The following is a 16420-nucleotide window of genomic DNA, read 5'->3' as shown; positions in this document are numbered from 1 at the left end:
AAGCTTTGTAGAACCTCAAATAATTGCTTTTTGGTATAATCTTCGTGAAAATAAATGTCGTTATTATACATGTAGTTGCGGATTGTTGCTTTTGTGTCACATGAGGAAGGGGTTTTAGTCAACTGTCTACTATGATAACTTGCATTGTCCATTACAATGACGCTATTAGGAGGAATGTTTGGAACTAGTTTGTTTATAGACCAACTTTCAAATAAATCAGCGGTGGTGTCTTCATGGTAATCCAGAGAAGAAGTTTTAATATTTTTCGCAGATAGAGAAAGTCCATTTAGAATCCAACCATCTTTAGAGCCAGCATGCAAAATACCTTTTACCTCTTTTTGATGGCGCGTTTGTTTTACACTTATAAGTATCATAAGTGTCGAACCAACTTTCATCCAAGTAAATAATTGGCCTAATTTTTTCTAGATATTCCAGTCGCCATTTCCGAATTCTAAAAGATTCGATTAAAACTTGCCTTTTGTCATTTTTTTTAAATCTAAAGCCCATGTGTTGAATACAATTCCATAAGGTAGTTCTGCCAAATTTAACACCGGTTTCATCTTTTTCAAGCCTCCTAATTAAGATATCTAATGTAGGCACGCTTTGTTCCTGCTCCGCTGTTGTTGGTAAATTTTATGCCGTATAATATCTTGATCACTTTCATCTACACTCGAGAAAATGTCAGCATCGTTTCTTTTTTTTCTCACTGAAATGGGATTATTCACAATTTTCCATGCAGTTGATGTTGGAATTTTCGTCAATGTGGCCGTTTCTTCTAAAGATGCTTGCTTGCTGGCACCACGTTCAATGAGAGTCAAATAAACATTGTTTATAACTTCCTTAGCCTCAATAGAATAGTGTTTTCTACATTTGGGCGGGAGCATCTCTTGAGATACACTAGACTCGCACATATTTTGCATAATTCGCACACGATTCAACACACTCTATATTACACACGAAATAAGAATGATTACTAAGTAGTATACCAAACCAAAGAATATTAATCGCAGGTAGGTATGAATTTATTTTCTATGACGACAATTTTACCTGAATTTAAATTCCGAAACTTTACGTAGTAATCTTGTTGTATTATATGTTATTGACCACCCTTGGATAATCCCATCAAAAGCACTTTCTTATATCTATGAACAGACCATACCTACTCTAATGTCGCTTAGTCCTGAGTCCTTATTCCTTATTACAATGAAAAGTTTTAACAAAAGATTTAGTTTTATTTTTTCGAAAAATTTTCGGTATATTTGATTATATATATATATATATATATATATATATATATATATATATATATATATATATATATATATATATATATATATATATATATATATACAGTTATTGCATTGTTTTTTCTTTTATTTTCATTTTTGGTTCTTCTGCTTATTGAAATGTTTTCTATACAACATACATTAAGGCTGCGATTTTTGGGTTCATTTTAAAAATAAACTTGTTATATGTACATATGTCCTAAACGTCTTAACTTATCTAGTTTTTAGTTACCTTCAGAAACAGAAATATTAGAAGAAGTTTTTTTTACTTTTACAGTTTTAATGAAATAGCATAACATCGTAACAAGAACATAAATAATAAATTTAATTAAGTTTATTCGTACTTCAATTTCTGGAAGTATTTTAAGAATAAGTATGAAATAATAATACATCTCTGTACTTGTAATTGTGTAAACTGCTCTCTATAGCTCTCTTATCTTATAATTGGATAGCTTTGTTTTTGATTTTCATTAGTGGTTCTTTTGCCTATTGAAATGAGAATAAATTTTAGTTAATCAAAGACGAAAAAAAATCCAAAAATTTAATTCTTAATTTTTTTTTCGCTTTTTATCCGTTTTTTTTTTAAACCATTCGACCCCCGACGACATATTGGTTAACGAGTATTTTGGCGACCCAAATCGAAAACACTCAAAACCCATCAGGCGAGGAATACAGGGCGCCACCCAGTGTCCCGACAGGACAAGGGCTTCTGTGTTACCATCTCCTTCGGCGTTTTTTTTTATTATCTCATCAATTAGCTAATAGCCGTTCGAATTGCGATAACTGTTGGCGCCCCGGGCATAAACGACTTGTTGTGAACCGTTGACTTTGGCTTAAGAGGGTGGCATGTGAATGTCTAGGCTGAAAACATCAAGCTCAAGGTGGCTGGGCTTGTGCGGGAAAGAAATACAGAAATTTTCACTACTCATTTTATTATAAGCAACGATTCAGCTCATGGTACCACGTATGGGACGTCACTTTGAGAACCGCCGCAATATTGGTCTCTAATTCTTCCTTTGTTGGGTTGGCTTAGGGAAAAATAAATTTGGGAGAGATAAAATTGTGAACCCTCATAATATTCCCGCAAAAAAAAAAACAATAAAAATTATGTTAATTATGGTTATTTATTCGAAAAGAAAAAAAGACTGGAACGTGCCCTGAAAAATACTAATTTTGTACAGTTAAGAAGCTTTTTATTTACGTCCCGATCTAGATAAAACGCACTTAATAAGTTTAATTCCAATTAATTTTTCAAAGAGTTAAAACCTCATCATTGCAATTCAATAAAACTAAGAAAAATTCAGAATGATATGAAAATGATACCACTGCCGTGATAATGTTTTCGACAAAACCTTCTCTAACGACTACAAAGTTGTATACAAAAGTTGTATGGGCGACTCAAAAACACGTGAAGAATAAAATATAATTTTTTTAGACGCACCCTACTTTTACATTTTGTTTTCAATTCTTTTTGACTGTTCAAAAAAAGTCCTTGAAAAGAAATGTACATGCTTAGTGGATATTTGAAATATTTTTCTAAAAAAATACTATTATTTTCTGACCAATAGATTTTTTAAAACATTACAAAAGACTTACATTTAAGTATGTCAGTTTTGTAAGCTCTACTCAGAAGTTTTTATTAAGTTAAATTATTTTTGTTAATATTTAAAGAACAATAACAAGCGAAACTCATTATTTTAGATGACCATTTTGGCCACTTTACATAGAACTTTGAAAAAAATAATTTAAAATTGTTTTTATTTAAATTTGAAAAATTAGGCCTCATAATATTCCCGCAAACACAAAAAAAAAACAATAAAAATTATGTCAACTATGATTATTTATTCGAAAAGAAAAAAAGACTCTAACGTGTACTAAAAAATACTAATTTTGTATAGTTAAGAAGCTTTTTATTTAGGTGCCTACCTAGATAAAACGCACTTAATAAGTTTAATTCCAATTAATTTTTCAAAGAGTTAAAACCTCATCATTGCAATTCAATAAAACTAAGAAAAATTCAGAATGATATGAAAATGATACCACCGCCGTGATAATGTTTTCGACAAAACCTTCTCTAACGACTACAAAGTTGTATACAAAAGTTGTATGGGCGACTCAAAAACACGTGAAGAATAAAATATAATTTTTTTAGACGCAACCTACTTTTACATTTTGTTTTGAATTCTTTTTGACTGTTCAAAAAAAGTCCTCGAAAAGAAATGTACATGCTTAGTGGATATTTGAAATATTTTTCTAAAAAAATACTATTATTTTCTGACCAATAGATGTTTTTAAGACATTACAAAAGACTTACATTTAAGTATGTCAGTTTTGTAAGCTCTTCTCAGAAGTTTTTATTAAGTTAAATTATTTTTGTTAATATTTAAAGAACAACAACAAGCGAAACTTTTCAGATTTATTATTTACAAAAATGTATAAAAATAAATAATTGGTAAAACTATTAGGGTTATGTATGTATTATTATTAATAAAAAAGTTGAAGAATTTCATAACGTAATGTGTCTTATTAGGTACGTTTTTTTACCCACCCTGTATACTTTAAAACAGTTTTAAATTGTCCGTCCTAACAATCTTTTCAACTTTTGTATTTACCATTTTCTTATAACTTTTGAAACGAATGATATAATGAACATAATCTTAACACGCTACCATTTTCTTTGTTGTAGCTTATTACTATTTCTAAGATTCATTCGGGATTGATTATCTTGATGCGAGATAAGAATACGTATTAGATAGGGGAGATAGATACAGAGAGACGATTTTTTTTATGACGTGTATTATGTTTAAATTAATACCATTGAAAACTATAGTAACTAAATAAAAACAAACAATTCAAACAATTATTAGGACAAAAAAGTGCCTAATTTGAACATTACATTTCTAATTTTTTTTTTAATGTGGTAGTCCTTAAAACATTTTCCGACACATAGGGGAATTTCCCAATATCCGCACATAAAGCAAGTTTCTCTCCTTACGCTGTGAATTTTGCACCGCTTCTGCGGAATTTTTTTTCCCCGAACTTTTAAGTTTTACAAGCATATATGTTTTTATATCTCCCGAAAGCCTGCTTGGTGGATCTTCACGAGCAGCTCTTTTTGATTTGCCTTCAGAGACTTCCGTTTCTAAACCCACATTTTGTTGAGTTTCGACCCAACTTCTAGCAACTGCTAATAAATAAGAGGTAAATTTTATTTTCTTTGCCGGGTTCAATTTCTGGTATATCACAAATGAATTAAACAATGCGCAGTTCAACATAAACATAAAAGCCTTTTTTGTCCATTTGAGACTTTTCCTTATAATAGGATTATAAGAAAGGTATTGCCAAATTGCCAAATCGACACGGTTCATATACTTTTAATAATTTCACCAGTTTTACGATTTATTTTACCGGATTCTATAAGCCGGGCCTGACGTATCGCTGAATTAAAATTTCTTTTTTTCTACGGAAAATATGATGGCCTCTCTTTAACTTATTTTTTTTTATATCTTGAGGTAACCCACGATATTCCCTAGTTGTACCACATGTTCTTATCTTCCTGGAAAGCAAATGCTCTGCTAATTCAACACTATTATAATAGTTATCCATGTAAGCATGGTACCAAATATTTTCATATTTATCTAAAAGATTTTTTACGAGATTTTGCAACTTTTCTGACAAGCATACCACACTTAGTTATCTTGCCTGTAGACTCGGAAGCTTAAACGTTTCATCATTATTACAAAAATGTAATGAGTGTAATATTTGTCTAAACCTATTTCGATGCATAACTTTGCCAAACATTGGTGCTTCAATATGTAGATCAGTAGACCAATAACCGTTTATATTACTTGTTTATATTATTTTATATTACTTTATATTACCTGTTTGTTTACTTTACTAATAATTTATAAACGTCATCGCCAGTAAACAAGTACTATCGTCTTCTTCCATTATAAAGCAGGATAAATAATAAATTAATCTGTGTTTATTTAAAAACTGATAAAAAACCAATTAAAATAAATCGACTGTTTGATGGCACAAACAAAGTTATTCTGTCAAAAAACGTACTACACGTCATCGGCTACTGGATTTTAAATAAAAAATGACGTATTATTACGTCAGCGGCTACTGGATTTCGGACAAAAAATTACGTATTACTACGTCAGCGACCACTAATGAGTTAACAACATACCAATTGAGAGCTGAAAAAAATTCAGTACTACACACTATAAAAATTGAGGACTCTTACATTTCAATACAAAACAGCATAAATCCTATTCTAATCAATCTCAATGACGATTCTTATAGTGAAATAGAATCAGATTTAGACATTTCGAATAAAAATGAAATTATGTGTAGATATTACTGACTATGAATTTATTTAGTATTTAGTGTCATTTTTTTCGTAGTGGACTGATCGAGGAAGGGAATCTTTGAATCACTAGGTAAACCCACGATATTCCCTAATTGTACCACATATTCTTATCTTCCTGGAAAGCAAATGCTCTGCTAATTCAACACTATTATAATAGTTATCCATGTAAGCACGGTACCAAATATTTTCATATTTATCTAAAAGATTTTTTACGAGATTTTGCAACTTTTGTGGACTTCCGTTGTAGAATTCAAAGTTTTTTCTCATAATTTTCTGACAAGCAAACCACACTTAGTTATCTTGCCTGTAAACTCGGAAGCTTCAACGTTTCATCATTATTACAAAAATGTAATGATTGGAATATTTATCTAAACCTATTTCGATGCATAACTTTGCCAAAAATTGGTGTTTCGATATGTAGATCAGTAGACCAATAATCGTTTATACTACTTTTTCTTACCTGCCCCATTAAAATATTCAAGCCAAGAAACTTCTTCATTTCGGCTATTGTTGTATCTGTCCATTGTTTAATCTTTTTCACGGATTTATATTAGTGAATATTTTGCATATGATACCTCTTTGTTTCCTTTACTAATAATTTAAAAAAGTCATTATTTAAAAACTGATAAAAAAACACTTAAAATAAATCGACACAAACACACAAAACACAAACAAATCTATTCTGTCAAAAAACGTACTACTACGTCAGCGGCTACTGGATTTGAAATAAAAAATTACGTATTATTCGATTTCGAACAAAAAATAACGTGTTGCTACGTCAGCGGCCAGTAATGGGTTAACAAAAAAACTGTGACTAACTGGTTTTCACTGCCGCCGCCAGAGGGCTCCAGTTCGAGAAAACATTCGTCGCTGCCTGCTTGACTATACAAATTGGAAATGTAATTTGTTATAAAAACTTGTCAATACCCGAATGAGAGATTATTAAAAAAATGTCGATCGGTCTGTCAAGTCGCCCAAAAAACATGTTGCTTAAGATTTTCGGTAAAGTATTTTTGACGTCGATGCTAGTTTAAATTGGGTTAATATTCGAAAAACAATTAAAATTCTTTTCAATATCTTTTATATATACAAAAGTTAGCTTAAGTTTCATACTAATAGTAACTGAACTCTCATTGTTTCTTCTTCTTCCCTTTGACACTCGAGCCGGCCCTGGAAAATAACTTGAAAGTCGCGTATCGCGCGGCGTATATAAAGAGTAGGAGTGCGAGGATGCAAACTCCCAAGACGTCCAACAAGTACACCTGAAGCCAGCTGAGCTCCATGACGGTGTTGCGCAGATGTCGGCCGTTTCCGTGACGTAACACGTATTCTACCCAGTAAATGGCCTCGTCCAAAGGGCTGACGACCCTGTCGCGTAGCAATTGGGACCTGAGCTTCGCGTTTTGCCTATAACTGAAACGGCAGGCCGTATTTACAAAAATTTACTTAAAAAATTTGGAATTTGGATTTGTTAACTTACAATTTTTCCATATATACAGAGTGTTCCGTTCACACGGGGTAAATACCATCTTTTTTATTTTAAATAGAATGCAGTGTATGTTGTTGCAATTTTTTATTTTCCTGGAACTTCTGGACATACTGGGTATTTTCTAATCATTTCTAAAGAGACTTAATTTCTTGTTTTTTTTCAATCAGGGTGTTTTTTTACACTTAAAAAGTAAAATTGGGAATTTTTATTAGGGACCCATAGATGTGGTTAGTAAATATTTAATTCTTTGACATACCGACAGGATGGCAATAAAAAACCATCAACTATCAATACAATATTTTTTATAACTGAAAAAACTATTTTTCTTTTAATACGCAGCTTTTATTACAAAAATTGGTTATGGCCAATTTTTTGAAACAACTCGCATACTTTATTTTAAATCCTACTAAACCTGTAACCATTTTGGCAGATATTGATGGTACGACACTGATTTCTCTTAAATAACAATTAATTCCTTGATTTTTTTTTCCATTGAAGGTTTTCGGGTAAAAAATAAAAACCTCTCCTTTGCGTTGTCATAACAACATTGTTAATATGACAGCAAGAAGATAAAATAGTTTTTATTTCTAAGTGGAAAAAGAATTCCTTCAAAACAAATCCATAAGCGTACACATAACACTGCAAAATAAAGAGAAATAAGGAAAATACAAACAAAAAATTCATCAGAAAAATAATACGACAGTACTAGTGTGTACCGGGTGGTCCATTTAAAATGTTGTTATACCTTTTCTCAATAAGTACGACGATTAAGAGAAAAGTTAAGTGCAAAAAGTGTTTGAAACTAATTATGTATTTTATTTGTAGAATTTTTATGTATACAGGCGGTTTCTTGTGAATATTTTAAAAAATTCCATTTATGCTCTTGATTTTGAGTATTTTTTGTCATAAGAAATTTTCCATAGTTTTCCATTTTAGAAAAATGTGTGTTTTACACCTGAAAACTAAAATTGGGAATGTTCATTATGCATCCATGGAAGTTGTTCATATTTAATCCTTTGACCTATCGATGGGGTGGTCACAAATGACCATTAACCATCAAAATAATGTATTTTTTTTAATGAAAAAAAAATTTTTTTCATGCCAATTTTTTGAAACAACTCGTATTACTTCCAAACTACTCCTATAACCATTTTGGCAGATATTGATGGTACGCCACTGATTTCCGTTAAATAAAAATTAATCTTACAATTTTTTTTTCAATCAAGGGTTTTGCGTAAAAAAATCAAAACCTCTTTGGGTGGTCATAACAACTCCGTTAATATGAATGACAGTATGCAGATAAATTAGTTTATATTTTTAAATGAAAAACGAATTCTTTCAAAACAAATACATAAGCGTACACATAACACTGCAAAATAAATAGAAATAAGAAAAATACAAACAAAAAATACATTTAAAAAATAATACGCCAATACTATTGTCTATAGGGTGGTCCATTTAAGATGTTCTTATACCTTATCTCGATAAGTACGGCTATGGGGAAAGAAGTTAAGTACAAAAATTGTTTGACCCTAATTATGTTTGTTATTGATAGAATTTTTATGTATACAGGCGATTTCTTGGGAATATTTTTAAAAATTCCATTCATTCTCTTAATATATCGTTAATATGGCAGCATGCAGAGAAACTAGTTTTTAATTTTAACTGAAAACCGTGCGACTGTCCATGAAGAAATAGTATTTTGGTTAATTAGGTCTCCACTGCACTGGTTAAATCGAGAATCGAGAAAATATCTAAAACAAAATATCTAGTTTTTAGTTACCAACTAGTGCCTCCTACTTTGTAAATTTATTTAAGGGTCTTAACGCTTCACGAAAAAGATGTAATTTTGTGTTGTGTTGTAGGTTAGAATTCGAAGATTCACCTTTTGTTCGTTAGTATTTCTTGTACGGCCGCGTGGAGCGAACTTTCGCTAAGATGCTTGTACGGCAGGTAAACCGCAGCTCCAGATTCGACCAGCCGTTTCGCGTTACCCTCTTGGTCCAAGAAGAATGGTACCGCGATGATCGGTACCCCGTAGTAAGTCGCTTCGGTGGTACTGAGAAGTCCGCAGTGCGATACGAAACCGACCACGTTCGGATGAGCTTCAAATCAGATTTTGATAAATGGAAAAGGTGGAATAGTTCTTTCGCAGATAAATGATTTTTTATAATACTATCAGTCTATGAAGATAGGAAGGAAGCTAACTGTTTGGCTCTTTTGTATTTTAAAAAAAGCTTTGAACATTTGAAAAGCTTTGAATATTTTGTAGGCAAAACATGATCATTTCGGTTTCTCAGCTAAATTTGTTAAATACATCTCATTGGGTTGAAGTTACAATGCAATTTAATCGTGAATAATTCTATCTATACTCCAACCACGAATCAAGCGCGCCAAGGTTGACTGAAACTGGCTCGCATTTTACTCTGCGTCTGCTTTTATGTTGTTTGAGGGGGTGGAGCTAAATGAGGGGCGTAAACATCGTCTCGGATGACTGATTCACATATTGGTGACAATTATAGACCTGAGTCGCGCTTAAGATTGTTTGGTTGCCTATAGATTTCTATAGATTCTCGAATTTTCCGTTGGTAGAAGAATTGCTGCTGATGCGTTTATTTGTCTTAGTATTAAGGGTCTTTCACACGGAATGCAGTAAACTCCTGGTTGAACTGAGGTGGCTTTTACTCGATGGAAATCCATTTATCAAAATAAATAAGAACTAAATTCATACATTTTTACTTGACAATTGTTTCGACAACACCGTGCCTTTATCAAATGTAATATTTACAATGTACCTAATACCTAAAAATGACCATAAAACCTTAATTAATGTTATTGCGAGAAATTAAGTTCAATAAAGGAGAGGAATTTAAATCTAATTGTCTAAATGTCTCATTTTGTTAATCACCATGGCTTCCAATAAATTTAATTTTCTACTTTTTGTGACTGTATGTAAAACATCAAAATTGTACTCAAAAATGTGTCTTTCTGTGTTTAGTGTTTAAGTGTGTAGCATAATTAGAATCTAGACTATTGTTTTTAAACCCTCTTTTATGTTCGTTAATGCGTTTCTGGAAGGATCTACCTGTTTGTTCCATTATAAATTTTAGGACAAGGTCCGTATTTCAACCTGTAGACACCTGATTTTTGAGATTTTGGACATTTCGTTTTAATGTTTTATTAAAATTTTCCTAGTGTGTTGCTAGTTCTGAAAGCTATTTTTAAACCACATTTTGACAAATGCAGCCATTTTGTGTGCGTAAGGGTGATTTGAGCTGTTACGTATGACTGTGTCTGTATGTGAAGGTTTATGATAAATTGAAAAATCTAATATATCTATCTAAATATCTAAAATCTAAATACTTGGTGCAAATAGGTTAAGCTCAATTTGAATATAAGTAAGCTTTGCATATACTCAAAAATATGTCGACTTAAAATAAAAATGCAAAAAATTCTCAATACGAGTTTCTTTCAAAAAAATGAAATGATTCGTTCGAGTATTTAAATTTTTTTAAACAAAAATGTAGGTCATTCAGATGAAATATACATCCGCCTCATTTTAAAATTTGTCATGCCTGGAAGACAAATGTAACGTGGTTTTGAGTGAGCTAAACTCTTGGTTTAATGATAATAACTTACTAAAAACATCTTTTATAACATTCCAACATTGTCATTCCACTATTTGGTTCACATAAATGCTGAAGATTTGTAGATAAACACACGAATCCTAAAACTCATCGCTCTTCTTTGGTAGTGTTTATTGCGCTCTTGTCGAGAATAGAATTAGATATAGTATAATTTGGTGGAGATAGCCGACTAATTCGACTAACGTGTTCGTGGTTCAAAAAAGGGCCATAAGATGTATGGCCGGTATTTCCAAGTCTACTTCTTGTAAAACTCATTAAATTTTTTTTAACATTGTGTGCGTTTGAAATATGTTTATGTATTTAAAAATAAATCAGGTTTTGTGTTGAACAGTAATTTTCACTCAGCGAATAGAAGAACTAAAGATTACTTTAGAGTTCCTTATGCAAAAGCTAATAGTTCTTATATAATCCTCAGTGTTAGTGGTGTTCGATTTTTTAACCTCTTACCGTTAGAAATAAAATGATATTAAATGAAGTATAGATTAATATTTATAGTCTTTATTTTATTTTATTTTTCTGACAATTTCCTATACAAATATTGGAAAATAAAAATTATTATTAATATTATATTTATATAGAATTGAGCATACATCTATTCATATAGTTGCTCAAAATCAAGGAGCGATATCAACACCATGCAACAACTTAATCTTGTTTTGTTTGATCTTATCCCAGTTTTAAATTGTTTATTATAACAAAAATAAATATCTGCTATTGTTAAAGACCAGTGATAAACAACACATTTTAGTATTTGCATTAACTTTACCAAAACCAGTATTTATATTATTATATTGTATTAATTATATACAGAGAATTTTTTTGATCCAGAATCAATCAATCAATTGAATTGATTAGGTCGATTAAACACTTTCCAAATAAAGAAATGACGGAATCTAAGAAGTGGAATTTAGGTAATTTAAGAATAAAAATTTCAAACATTTTAAAACAAGACTATTTGCTACAATGAAAAATGCATATTAAAATTCCTAATTCAAACTGGTGTTCTTAATTTAAAAATACGTAAATTTAAATCGAGTAGATATTATTGAAGATATACGTAATCTGCAACTAAGAATTTTTTTTTCTGTGTAATATCTCTAATGTAGAATTTACAGCATGCCAGGAATACTCCGGAGATACATTACACCCCAATTACGAAACCCGATGACAAATCTTAATCGATAACACTCAAATTCTTGCATGTAATCAATTCTTCTACTAAGGAAAAATCAGAGAATCTATAAAAATCTATAAGCAACCAAACGATCTTAACAATGTTCACGCCCCTTCTTTAGGCTCCGCCCCCTCAAGCGATATACAGACATGTACAGAGAAGTCAGCAGAAAACCGTCAGCAAGTTCGATTCAACAGCACCAAAGCAACAGTAAAACCATTTGTTTTACACCTGAAAGACTTGGATAGTTTGTTTTATTTTTTATAGCCAATGAACCATTTAGTCTGTTTTGTTTGGTAATCGCTTTTTCAAACCCACCGGGCTCTCCCATCCGCACCACTCACCCAATATATCGGTCTGGGGCAGCCACTTTGATACGTACAAGTTGTCGGGAGCTTCCGGCACCTCGTCGGCCTCGAACTTCCACAAAACCCTCTGCTTCAACTTCCTTATAACCTCGAACATGCCCTTCAAGACCTCGGGGGGCAATTTGCTACTCTTCAAGTTCGACCCCAGACTGATCAGAATCGCCCCATGATCGGCCGAGTCCAAAAACCTCTCGATGTCCTCGGGCAACCTCTTGGACTTTACGTGGTAGCCCCCTATCTCTACGATAGCATTCGTGAGGGGCGTCGCCCCTGTCAAGACGGGATGAGAATTCTGCAGCATCAAGCTCGGACTATACATCGTCTCGTAAATGTCGATCTTCTTCGGGAAATATTTATCGACGAGCCGCTGGTGTTCGGGTAAAGAGTAGAAATACTTCACTAGCAGATCGAAGGCGTACGCCACTGTGTTTCGAGACCGTTGGTAAAAGTTCATACGTTCGGAATATCCGGTTAACGAATGGGGTACGTAAGATGGTAAGATCGGGTTGCCCACCACGTGAGCGTTCCATTCGTTGACGCCCAGCGAGGCGAACCCGATCAGAGGGGCCTCGAAGTATTCGGCGAATGCGGAGAACCCTTCCGCGTGGAACTGCTCGACCACCACCAGATCGAATGTTTGGTTGGACCGGATCAGGTCTTGGACCTTCGGGTCAGAGAGGATCATTTCGGAAATGCAGCTGGTTACTTGGTACATTCCAACAATCAGCCGGAATATGCTCATCTCCTGCAGGTGCAGCAGGTTCTGCAGGTCGAATATGTTTCCTGCAAGAGGAAATAGTCGAGAGTTCATCTAAATGAAACCATAATAGCACTTTCGCACCCAAGTCAAGATATATTAATATACAATATATTAAATATAATAATAATAAAATGGTCACTATCGCTACTGTCGTCACCTAAATATTAATATTTTCTTCTTTTATCACTGGTCTGCAAAAAAAAAAATTTCTCTCCTTGTTTTCATGCATGAATTCATCTTATTTTATGCTCTAAACACGGAATCTGATATACAAATAAGTACCACACGTAGGTTTTTAATTTAATATTTATTTAATCAAAAAACAATATTATTAAAGTATAAATTATTATCAGCAAATAAAAAAATGTGGCGGCTTGAGTTTTACAGTAAAAAATCCTAAATTATATTAACAAAACCAATAAATATCGTCAGTTATTTCATTAGAATTCAAATAATTTAGTAGTTTTCTTCCTCTTAATAAATTCTATTGGAGTAGTTTCTCAGTGAATTGACCAACAGAAATCAGCAAGCAGCAAGTCCAGGAGTCAAACTTTTTCTTGATGGCATGCACATGCACGGCTTTCAAGCTTATTTTTGAAGCATCAATAAAAAGTCTCCATTCACTAGAATCTTCTGGCAAACTAAGTTCTTGAAGAAGCCCTGCAACATCATTACAATATACCAGATCATCTTCTTTGGAGAAGTAACTTGTAAAACTTTCTTGCCTCGTACGAAAATATGAAACTCTGGTACTTTTCGCCAATAGATTCCACTGTTTTAACCTTGATCCGAGTAACTGTGCCTTAGATTTTGAAAGTTCCAAGTCTCTAACAAGATCATTTAAATCGCCTTGTTCAAGTAAATGAGGTTCTGTAGATGGACATGAAGATCCAGATAAAGTGTATGAAGATGAAGATGTACTACCAGAAAGAAAACTCAACTGAGATTGTAGACCTGAAATATTTTTATTTTCAGCCTCCTCGTGAACTGGTGGAACTGGAGGTGGAGTGTCTTTATCACGAGGAATTGGTCTCTTTGCAGATAGGACGTTCAGATAAACAATCTTATCTCTATTCTTTTTCGAGAATCCTCGTGTAGATGTCATGCAGAAATAACAATCATTCTCATGATTTTGAGGCTCATTCCAAATCATTGGCATTGAAAACGGCATGGATTTGTGACTTTCTTCAAGCCAACCTCTCAACGTTCTTGACCAGCTATTGCAGCATACTTTTGGCAACCAACTTTTATCTCGCACATCGATAGAAAATCCAAAATATAGCTTATAAGCTGTTTTAACCAGATCGGTCATGACATGTCGCTGTGTTTTTAGTATGTATTCCCCACAAATGTAGCAAAAACAATCTGAGGAATTTTTACAAGTCCGTGGCTTTTTGTAACCTAAAATCACATAAAATTAATTTTAAAACAACTTTCAAACTTCTATTTTATATTTATTGACTCTACTCAAACTATACATCAAATACCAATGTAGAGAACATGAACTTTACGCAAAACTTACCAAAATATTGATATAAAAGGTAAACAATTAAACGACAAGTTTTCACTGAACTGTTGGAGTGTCACAATGAATACTGCGCATACTACCACATAAATCACCTTCGGCACTTCCCTCCTTTCTCTTACAACTCTCTGAAACTCATTTTGTATGTATATTTACTTTTTGTAACGTTGACGAACGAAGAAATTGAAAAAAAAAACCAAAATTTTGAAATATAAAAAAATATATCTAAAAATCTAGACGTGATAGATAAAATCGGCCAACGGGGATAGATTCAAAACGTTTGAACCAGTGATATTAATATTTTCTTCTTGTATTAGTCATTTTTCACAGTTGGACCAGCTTTTTAATTCTAGCTATGGTCTGTCCATAGATATAAGAAAGTGACCAATTGCTTTTGAATGGGATTATCCAAGGGTGGTCGTTAACATACAATGCTACAAGATTATTACCTAAAGTTTCGGAATTTAAATTCAGGTAAAATTGTGGTCCGTATTAGAAAATAATTTTATACCTACCTGTGTTTAATATTCTTTGGTTTGGTATACTACTTAGTTTAAGTTTATTAGTAATTAGTAAAGTAGTATTAATGTATTAATGTAGAAAACACTATTTAATAAACAATGTTTATTTGACTCTCATTAAACGTGGTGCCAGCAAGCAAGTATCTTCAGAAGAAACGGCCACATTGACGACAATTCCAACATCAACTGTATGGAAAATTGTGAATAATCCCATTTCAGCGAGGAAAAACAGAAACGATGCTGACATTTTCTCGAGTGTAGATGAAAGTGATCAAGATATAATACGGCGTAACATCTACCAGTTATACGAGGAACGAAGCGTGGCTAATAAAAATACGAACCTTCTAATTTTTGATTTTTTATCTCAAATTTCACGTTGGTTAAGTTGGGTCTGGTTTTCGTTTCAAAAGCGCTGATCACCGTGACTTGGTGGCCGCGTTCCACCAAAGGGACGAGCAGAGCTTCTGCCAAAATATACTGACTCGGCCCTGGACTGGGAAACACCCCGAGTATCCTCGCAGTTTCGACGGAGCATATCGCGAAAAACGCGCAGGCTAGCGACAGTTTAAAGATCATTTTTTTACCGAACTACAGAACGCTTATCGGTAGCGCGTTCTTTTTAAAATGGTATCTGCGGAAAGGGTTATCGCCATCGCGGTCCAGTGGCGTCGAGTTGACGGGGCCCCAACTCCAGGAAATATAAAATTTAAATAAAAAAATAACATTTTTTACAGGGTAGTCGCAGTTTTAACTGGAGAAACCTATTTCTAAACTAGATAGAGCAAAATCGACTTATATGTCAAGGGCTCGATTATTGAGAAACATTTAATGGTAAAACCGCATGTCGATATCTTCATTATAGCTTTTTTATTTACGAAAATTTTGGATTCGGATAAAAACATTTTCTTATAAATGAATAGAACTTTCTTATTTTATATGGCAATCATGGTTGGCTATGGTCTTAAAATAATGCCCTTGTGGAGATGTATTAGTAGGCCGCGCATAATGTGTCACATAGAAACCATTAAAACAATTAAATAAACACCGGAACTTTAAAGAAGAGAAGGCCAATTAAATCTAATTTAAGTGGCCAACACGAAATCTTACAACCATTTAATATTTTGATTTTAATTTTAGATATTATTTTTAATATTGATTGATATTCTTCAGAGCTTGAATGAAAACAGTTTTCAGTCAAGCTCTGAACATGATGATTGGCGAAACGTCAGCAATTTCGACTCAGCCAAAACCGACGCAGGAGGAATCCAGAAGTTT

At 32.9% G+C, this 16420-nt stretch overlaps 1 protein-coding gene across 1 annotated transcript; it reads right to left on the bottom strand.

The window, feature by feature from the left end:
* Positions 1-6761: 6761 nt before the first annotated feature.
* Positions 6762-15744, bottom strand: LOC132703139 (UDP-glucosyltransferase 2-like). The gene is made up of 4 exons (XM_060672233.1): positions 15487-15744; positions 12316-13122; positions 9036-9255; positions 6762-7074 (listed from the first exon to the last, which is right to left on the bottom strand). The coding sequence occupies exons 1-4, from the start codon at positions 15719-15721 to the stop codon at positions 6792-6794; spliced, it is 1545 nt and encodes a 514-aa protein (XP_060528216.1). The 5' UTR covers positions 15722-15744; the 3' UTR covers positions 6762-6791.
* Between the last annotated feature and the right edge of the window lie 676 nt (positions 15745-16420).

This window comes from Cylas formicarius, unplaced genomic scaffold (genome assembly GCF_029955315.1).
Source record: "Cylas formicarius isolate icCylForm1 unplaced genomic scaffold, icCylForm1.1 PGA_scaffold_6__28_contigs__length_40554024, whole genome shotgun sequence".
In the NCBI taxonomy this organism is placed as follows: Eukaryota; Metazoa; Arthropoda; class Insecta; order Coleoptera; family Brentidae; genus Cylas; species Cylas formicarius.
The sequence above is the reverse complement of the archived record's forward strand: the minus strand, read 5'-3'. Positions and strand labels throughout refer to the sequence as shown.

Excerpts from the sequence above, each read along its gene's own strand:
- LOC132703139 (XM_060672233.1), bottom strand. The coding sequence starts at position 15,721 with ATGATCTTTAAACTGTCGCTAGCCTGCGCGTTTTTCGCGATATGCTCC. Across the intron at positions 13,123-15,486 it reads AAAAAATCAAAAATTAGAAG|GAAACATATTCGACCTGCAG; the intron begins GTTCGTATTTTT and ends TTCCTCTTGCAG. Across the intron at positions 7,075-9,035 it reads GAAATACTAACGAACAAAAG|TTATAGGCAAAACGCGAAGC; the intron begins GTGAATCTTCGA and ends CTGCCGTTTCAG.